This window comes from Pollachius pollachius (assembly GCF_949987615.1).
Source record: "Pollachius pollachius genome assembly, chromosome: 15".
Lineage (NCBI taxonomy): Eukaryota > Metazoa > Chordata > Actinopteri > Gadiformes > Gadidae > Pollachius > Pollachius pollachius.
In genome coordinates, this window is record NC_136948.1 from 1,839,677 (window position 1) to 1,848,783 (window position 9,107).

The window sequence follows — 9,107 nt, forward strand, 5'->3', positions numbered from 1 at the left end:
AGAGAGAGATGGCTGGGACAGTTGGAATCAGTGGAGTTTCAGCTTTGATATTTTATACAGATATCACTGTGACCATACATCGCCCGTTTAAAGACCAGAAATGCTCAAGCCCCAATTTAAATGTTTCTACAATTGAAAGATTGATCCCCAAAGATGCCGTAGGTCAGATGTGAGTGAATAAAGACAGCGCAGAGGAACCAGGGAACAGTAAGGCTCCTCCTCACTGCTCCCTCCCTCCCAATGTTTTCTCCCGATGTTTTCCAGGGTTAGGTGTAACCCTGACACCAGCAAGGAAACAGGAAGCAACACACTATAAGCCGTCGTTCCAGCCAAAGCTCTTGGATCTTTTTCTCCCAAGAACTGCAAAGATTAAGCATATTAGTGTCTGAGCCCGCCTTAGCTTCTCCGAGTTGAAAAATGTCAACTCAGGGACGAAAGTGGCCAAAAGGTCTGTGCGTACGTGTGTAGTCAACACCAGACTGCTCTCTGCTGGGCTCCAACAAGCCCTTGCGGCCTGCTGAAGACTTCGGTCTGACGAGGTTCTTCTGTAGCAGGGATGGGTTAGTGGGTGAGGATTTGCTCAACATTTGTTTGGTAGGCTGGTTCTGGGAAAACCTCCCCTAAACCCCGTTACTGAAAAGTCCCGCCCCTCTAGTCTAAACCATTGAACTGAAAGTCCCGCCCCCTCTCTCCTCTAAGTCTAAACCATATAACTGAAGTCTCGCCCTCTCTCCCTAAACCATATAACTGAAGTCTCGCCCTCTCTCCCTAAACCATATAACTGAAGTCTCGCCCTCTCTCCCTAAACCATATAACTGAAGTCTCGCCCTCTCTCCCTAAACCATATAACTGAAGTCTCGCCCTCTCTCCTCTATACCAGGTAACTGGAAGTCCGGCCCCCTCTCTCCTCTAAACCATATAACTGAAAGTCCCTCCCTCTCTCCCTAAACCATGTAACGGAAAAGTGCCGCCCTCTTTCTCCTCTAAACCATGGCACTAAAAGTCCCGCCCTCTTTCCTCTAAACCATGTAAAAGTCCCGTCCTCGCTCCCTAAACCATTTCCAACAAACCTCTTGTAACAAACCAATTTCTCCTCCGGGGGATTAATAAAGTTATCAATCATATAAATAAAAGTGCCACCCTCTCTCCCTAAACCATTTGTAACAAACCTGTTGTAACATACAAATTTCTTCTCAGAGGATTAATAAAGTTGTTATCATTCATGTAGCTGAAAGTCCCGCCCTCTCTCCCAGCAACATTTGCAGCATCCTGTTGATGAGTTCGGTAGCGAGATAAGTTTCCCGGGAACAAGGTCTGGTTAATATACAATTATAGCAATGATAGTAATACTATGAACTACTGCTCTACAACTGATATTGGTAACATTAATGCCATATATAATAATCATCCTCATACAATGTCCCTAATAATGACCACACAGGAGTTTATTAACCAAATCATTTATTATCCAGAGAACCAGTCCTGACAGACACCCAACATTTAAATAGCTGACGAGTGGGCGTAGCTCACACTGTTGCACATGCGTCATGACCAGAGATATTTACACAACGCTTCTCCAGTCTGCAGGACAGCTCCCCTGCGCCCCCGCTGGCCAACGGCGGAAACGCACCTCAGCACAAAGAAAAGCAGACGAACCAGGGGCGGACAGAGCAGGATATAGAGATGGGGGTATGGCAGTAACACTGTGAACGTCAAACTGTATTTACAAAGAAGTGGAGTCTGTGTGAAGGGGGGGGGGGGGGGGGGGGGGGGGGGGGTCTACCAGACTGGACACAACAAACTAAATAAGGCACAATTAATACTTTGAGCTTCAGGGACGTCTACAGAGCTGCAGCTGGCTGTACCCCCCTCCCTCTGCTACCCTACTCCACAAATACAATCACATGGTGACGGAGCAGACTAGCAGCGGCACCCCCACTATCCACCCCCCCACCGAGGAGCCCCCCTACTCAAACCCAGACCGCTGGTCCATCGGTCGCTCGATTGATTGATTGATTGAGAAGCGTTTGAAGGCTGAAGCAGTTCAGTTCTCCACCTCCTCCTCCGTCAGGGGGGGGGGGGGTCTACCAGCATCAGATAGACGGGCGGGGGGGGGGAACCAGAAGGTGGAGGGGGTGGAGGCGGAGGGAGGAGGAGGCGCTGACAGGAGACCAGGCCGGGGTCAGGGCGGGGTCGGGGGTCAGTCGTGTTTCAGGTGGTCTTTGACATCCTCCTCGTCAGTATACTCCGACGGCTCATCCCCAGGCTTCAGCAACCGACCCACGTAGTCGTACTTCTCTGGAAGAGAACCAGGAGAACCAAGAGATCATTAGAACCCTTACAACCACTAGAACCAAGAGACCTTTAGAACCACTAGAACCAAGAGACCTTTAGAACCAAGAGACCTTTAGAACCACTAGAACCAAGAGACCTTTAGAACCACTAGAACCAAGAGACCATTAGAACCACTAGAACCAAGAGACCTTTAGAACCACTAGAACCAAGAGACCATTAGAAGCTCTAGAAACAGGAGACCATTAGAACCTCTAGAACCAAGAGACCTTTAGAACCACTAGAACCAAGAGACCATTAGAACCACTAGAACCAAGAGATCATTAGAACCCTTACAACCACTAGAACCAAGAGACCTTTAGAACCACTAGAACCAAGAGACCTTTAGAACCACTAGAACCAAGAGACCATTCGAAGCTCTAGAAACAGGAGACCATTAGAACCTCTAGAACCAAGAGAACTTTAGAACCACTAGAACCAAGAGACCATTAGAACCACTAGAACCAAGAGATCATTAGAACCCTTACAACCACTAGAACCAAGAGACCTTTAGAACCACTAGAACCAAGAGACCTTTAGAACCTCTAGAACCAAGAGACCGTTAGAACCACTAGAACCAAGAGACCTTTAGAACCTCTAGAAACAGGAGACCATTAGAACCACTAGAACCAAGAGACCATTAGAACCACTAGAACCAAGAGACCTTTAGAACCACTAGAACCAAGAGACCATTAGAAGCTCTAGAAACAGGAGACCATTAGAACCACTAGAACCAAGAGACCATTAGAACCACTAGAACCAAGAGACCTTTAGAACCTCTAGAAACAGGAGACCATTAGAACCACTAGAACCAAGAGACCATTAGAACCACTAGAACCAAGACACCTTTAGAACCACTAGAACCAAGAGACCATTAGAACCTCTAAAAACAGGAGACCATTAGAACCACTAGAACCAAGAGACCTTTAGAACTACTAGAACCAAGAGACCATTAGAACCACTAGAACCAAGAGACCATTAGAACCACTAGAACCAAGAGATCATTAGAACCCTTACAACCACTATAACCAAGAGACCTTTAGAACCACTAGAACCAAGAGACCTTTAGAACCTCTAGAACCAAGAGACCATTAGAACCACTAGAACCAAGAGACCTTTAGAACCTCTAGAAACAGGAGACCATTAGAACCACTAGAACCAAGAGACCATTAGAACCACTAGAACCAAGAGACCTTTAGAACCTCTAGAAACAAGAGACCATTAGAACCACTAGAACCAAGAGACCATTAGAACCACTAGAACCAAGAGACCTTTAGAACCACTAGAACCAAGAGACCATTAGAAGCTCTAGAAACAGGAGACCATTAGAACCACTAGTACCAAGAGACCATTAGAACCACTAGAACCAAGAGACCTTTAGAACCACTAGAACCAAGAGACCTTTAGAACCACTAGAACCAAGAGACCATTAGAACCACTAGAACCAAGAGACCATTAGAACCACTAGAACCAAGAGATCATTAGAACCCTTACAACCACTAGAACCAAGAGACCTTTAGAACCACTAGAACCAAGAGACCATTAGAACCAAGAGACCATTAGAACCACTAGAACCAAGAGACCGTTAGAACCACTAGAACCAAGAGACCATTAGAACCTCTAGAAACAGGAGACCATTAGAACCACTAGAACCAAGAGACCTTTAGAACCACTAGAACCATTACATCCAAGACAACATCAGAACCAAGAGAGCCTCAGAACTGTTCAGACAAACATTCCCACACCGACGTTGGGTGTGGGACCGACGCGCCTCGCTCAGGGACCCCCCACCACTAGCTAGGAGGAGCCGGGGGTCCGACCAGCCCCACTAATTAGAACCACTGTAACCATGACAACCAGGACAAATACTACCAATCGATATGTTATATGACATATAGAATAAAAGTGGTACCCATGTTAGCATGTTATATGATAGAATAAACATGTGGTACCCATGTTAGCATGTTATGATAGAATAAACATGTGGTACCCATGTTAGCATGTTATGATAGAATAAACATGTGGTACCCATATTAGCATGTTATGATAGAATAAACATGTGCTACACATGTTAGCATGTTATATGATAGAATAAACATGTGGTAGCCATGTTAGCATGTTATATGATAGAATAAGAATAAATGTTATATGATAGAATAAACATGTGGTACCCATGTTAGCATGTTATATGATAGAATAAACATGTGGTAGCCATGTGAGCATGTTATGATAGAATAAACATGTGGTAGCAATGTTAGCATGTTATGATAGAATAAACATGTGCTACACATGTTAACATGTTATATGTTAGAATAAACATGTGCTACACATGTTAGCATGTTATATGATAGAATAAACATGTGGTACCCATGTTAGCATGTTATATGATAGAATAAACATGGGGTACCCATGTTAGCATGTTATGATAGAATAAACATGTGGTACCCATGTTAGCATGTTATGATAGAATAAACATGTGCTACACATGTTAGCATGTTATATGATAGAATAAACATGTGCTACACAATGTTAGCATGTTATATGATAGATAAACATGTGCTACACATGTTAGCATGTTATATGATAGAATAAACATGTGCTACACATGTTAGCATTTTATGTGATAGAATAAACATGTGGTACCCATGTCAGCATGTTATGTGATAGAATAAACATGTGGTACCCATGTTAGTATGTTATATCATGTACATAGTATGAACAACGTTCTCAACATACCCATGAACTGCATCTCCCACTCGCGGACGCTCTCCATCTGGACGGCGTTGAGGTCCGACAGGTCGTCGTACTGGTCCAGCAGAGTGTCCTTCTCCAAGCAGAAGGTGGCCAGGCCTCGCGACGCGTCCCGGCCCGCGAAGATCCCGTACGGACCGTCTGGGGACACAACGTAGGACGATACTACTACAAGTACTACTACTACATTACTACTGCTGCTGTTGCTACTGATACTAGTACTACAACTACATTACTACTGCTGCTACTGATACTAGTACTACAACTACATTACTACTGCTGCTGATGCTACTGCTACTAGTAATACAACTACATTACTACTGCTGCTGTTGCTACTGCTACTAGTAATACAACTACATTACTACTACTGCTACTGATACTAGTAATACAACCACATTACTACTGCTGCTGTTGCTAGTAGTATTACAACTACATTACTCCACCAGAAACTCATCTGAGCGGATGTGCAGTGTGGCGGGAATATCGTCAATCCCTGGTGGCATCTCTTAAAGCCAACAGTAGGTTAACTAGTGAGTATACCAAGTCGCAGTAGGAGGAGCCTGAAGTCACTTAAAAGCTCTTCCTTAGCCGCTTGCTTTTTTAATCCGAGGAATTGAACGCTGTGAGATGTAGAATCTTTTATTTCCCTGCCTAATACCCTGTCCACTGTTTTTACTGTATCTTTATACCGTTTCTACTGTATCTGTCCACTGTTTCTACAGTATACTGTTTCTTCTGTATCTGTCCACTGTTTCTACTGTAACTCTTCTGTATCTGTATACTGTAACTGTCTCTACTGTAACTGTCTAGAGTATCTGTCCACCGTTTCTATTGTATCTCTATGCTGTTTCTACTGTATTCGTCTACTGTTGCTAGAGTATCTTTCCACTGTTTCAACTGCTCTGCAAACGGTTTCTGCTGTAACTTTCTACTGTTTCTGCTGTAACTGTCTACTGTTACTGTTTCTACTGTATCTGTCTCTACTGTAACTGTCTACTGTTTCTGCTGTTACTGTCTACTGTTTCTGCTTTAACTGTCTACTGTTACTGTCTCTACTGTATCTGTCTCTACTGTAACTGTCTACTGTATCTGTATACTGTTTGTTTACTTTTCCTACTTCCGTCTACTGGTCTAACAGTTTAAATAAAAGGTCTTGAAAAAAAAAAGTGTGGCAGCTCTACCAAACGATGGCTCTGTAGAGAGGAGGGCTGCCGCCCGTCTTAAGATAGACTCATACCGGTCATCAGGTATTAAGCTAGACTCATACCGGTGATCAGGTCTTAAGCTAGACTCATATCGGTGATCAGGTCTTAAGCTAGACTCATACCGGTGATCAGGTCTTAAGATAGACTCATACCGGTGATCAGGTCTTAAGCTAGACTCATACCGATGATTAGGTCTTAAGCTAGACTCATACCGGTCATCAGGTCTTAAGCTAGACTCATACCGGTCATCAGGTCTTAAGCTAGACTCATACCGGTCATCAGGTCTTAAGCTAGACTCATACCGGGAATCAGGTCTTAAGACAGACTCATACCGGGGATCAGGTCTTAAGACAGACTCATACCGGGGATCAGGTCTTAAGACAGACTCATACCAGGGATCAGGTCTTAAGTTCACCCGTCACATGCCTGGAATACAGAGCCTGGTTTCTTTCAAACGACAAACTGCTATTGTAGATTCATCAGAGCGCCTCAGTAGCGCTACGCTGCATCACATGTCCTCTACAGCTTGGTACTCAGGACCTTGTTATTATCAAATTTATCAAACGTAGGGGGAATCCACCTACCCAGGCCAGCAACTAGACCCAGGCCAGCAACTAAACGTTGGCCAGCAAACTAAACATTAGCCATCTAAAACCAGACTTTGAGAAATGTTGATGGCTGTACCTTGGGAGTAATTTATTACAAATCCTGCTTCAAATCTGTGCCACAATACATATCAAAATAAGTGCATGCCCCAAGACATCGAAATAAATATACAATATAAGACTCACCATTAAAACCAATAAGTCTCACCATTACAACCAACAAGTCTCACCATTACAGACAACAAGTCTCCCAATTACCTCCAATATGTCTCGCCATTCCAGCCATTAAGTCTCACCGTTACCACCAACAAGTCTCACCATTACAACCAATAAGTCTCACCATTACCTCCAATAAGTCTCAACATTACAGCCATTTAATCACACCATTACCACCAACAAGTTTCACCATTACCACCAATAAGTTTCACCATTACCACCAATAAGTCTCACCATTACTAACCCTATATTCCATGTTAAGTCAGTTTAACCTGTATTATATATACAGTCTATGTTAAGTCAGTTGCTCTCTGCTGGGCTCCAACAAGCCCTTGCGGCCTGCAAGGGCTTGTTGAATACGGTCTATGTTAAGTCAGTTTAACCGGTATTGAATACAGTCTATGTTAAGTCAGTTTAACCGGTATTGAATACAGTCTATGTTAGGTAAGTTTAACCTGTACAGTCTATGTTAGGTCAGTTTAACCTGTACAGTCTATGTTAGGTCAGTTTAACCTGTATTGAATACAGTCTATGTTAAGTCAGTTTAACCGTTATTGAGTACAGTCTATGATAGGTCAGTTTAACCTGTATTGAGTACAGTCTATGATAGGTCAGTTTAACCTGTATTGAGTACAGTCTATGTTAGGTCAGTTTAACCTGTACAGTCTATGTTAGGTCAGTTTAGCCTGTATTATAGTGGACACGTTTTTTTAGACACGAGAGTTTGAGTATTTATATGGCTAAATATAAGTGTTGTAAAACTATGCAATAACTCTTTATAGACTATCAAGAGTGTTGCAACACTTTTAAGGTGCTTATAACTATTAGCAAATACAGAGTTTCTCTGAACATGCCAACTAGCTAAATATTCTTAATCATAATATTAACAATATTTACGGAGTGTTATTCATTTCATCTACTTACAGCATTCATAATGTCGGCTTTGTTTGACACCGGTGGTTAAACCTGCTATGCCATGTTCACAACACGGAGTCACCAACGCCCATCACACACACACACACACACACACACACACACACACACACACACACACACACACACACACACACACACACACACACACACACACACACACACAAGCTAAGCTAACATCGCCGTCCAGATCCATTGTTGTGGCTACCAGCTAACGTTGGCTAAGTTACCAACAACATTAGCTGGCTAGCTTGACGTGTCGCCTGTTTTTACCTTTTCCATAAAACTTTTTTCCCGTTGTGACGTCAAACACCTTCATGTTGACGGCCATGAGGATGCGGGGGTTGGCCAGGCCGTCGTACTCCGCCAGCTGCTCCAGGGAAAAGTCTCTTCTCCTCATCTTGGGGAGCGCCGAGGCCTGGCCGTCCCGGGCCGCCGCCGCGCCGAGCCGCCGGCCCAGCCGCCGGTAGAGCGCGTAGCCCAGCGCCGCTAGCACCACTACAACAGTGAGGTGGAGCAGCATCCCGCCCAGTCCGAGGCCGTCCTGCTCGTCCGCTGTCCCCAGCCCGCCGCTAGTGTCAACTGGTCCGCTAGTGTCCACAGGTCCGTTTGGACTGGCTCCTCCATCGTCCGCCATACTGCACGACAGCGCCTACCGCATCAAAACCCCGCCCACTAGCTCTGTGATCCGTTATGATTGGCCCGCCTCAGGACCCGCCCAATGGCCTCCTGAGCCGTTGTGATTGGTCTGCCTCAGAAACTTCGGTTACTGTTCTCAGGTATGTTGTCATTACACAACATTGCATCATGACACAACACCTCCAGAGAAGAGCAAGGTTTTAATTTCCCCGGATGACTGAGCTATGGTCAGGTAGCTCGTTTAGCGAGCCTGCACAGCCAACCAGACAGGGCCCAGCAAAGCGCGTGCACAGCCAATCAGACAGTGCCCGGCAAAGCGCCTGCACATCCAATCTGACGGGGCCCATCAAAGCGCGTCCACAGCCATGGTGTATAAAAAGCTACTGGTCTCTCAGCCCTGATGCAAATATCGGAGGAGTAAAGCTAT

The 9,107-nt window shown here is 44.7% G+C and overlaps 1 protein-coding gene across 1 annotated transcript; it reads right to left on the reverse strand.

Moving 5' to 3' along the window:
- Nucleotides 1–1,455: 1,455 nt before the first annotated feature.
- pgrmc2 (progesterone receptor membrane component 2) lies at nt 1,456–8,688 on the reverse strand. Its single transcript, XM_079752935.1, has 3 exons — nt 8,315–8,688; nt 5,068–5,223; nt 1,456–2,298 (listed from the first exon to the last, which is right to left on the reverse strand). The coding sequence occupies exons 1-3, from the start codon at nt 8,676–8,678 to the stop codon at nt 2,201–2,203; spliced, it is 618 nt and encodes a 205-aa protein (XP_079609061.1). The 5' UTR covers nt 8,679–8,688; the 3' UTR covers nt 1,456–2,200.
- Between the last annotated feature and the right edge of the window lie 419 nt (nt 8,689–9,107).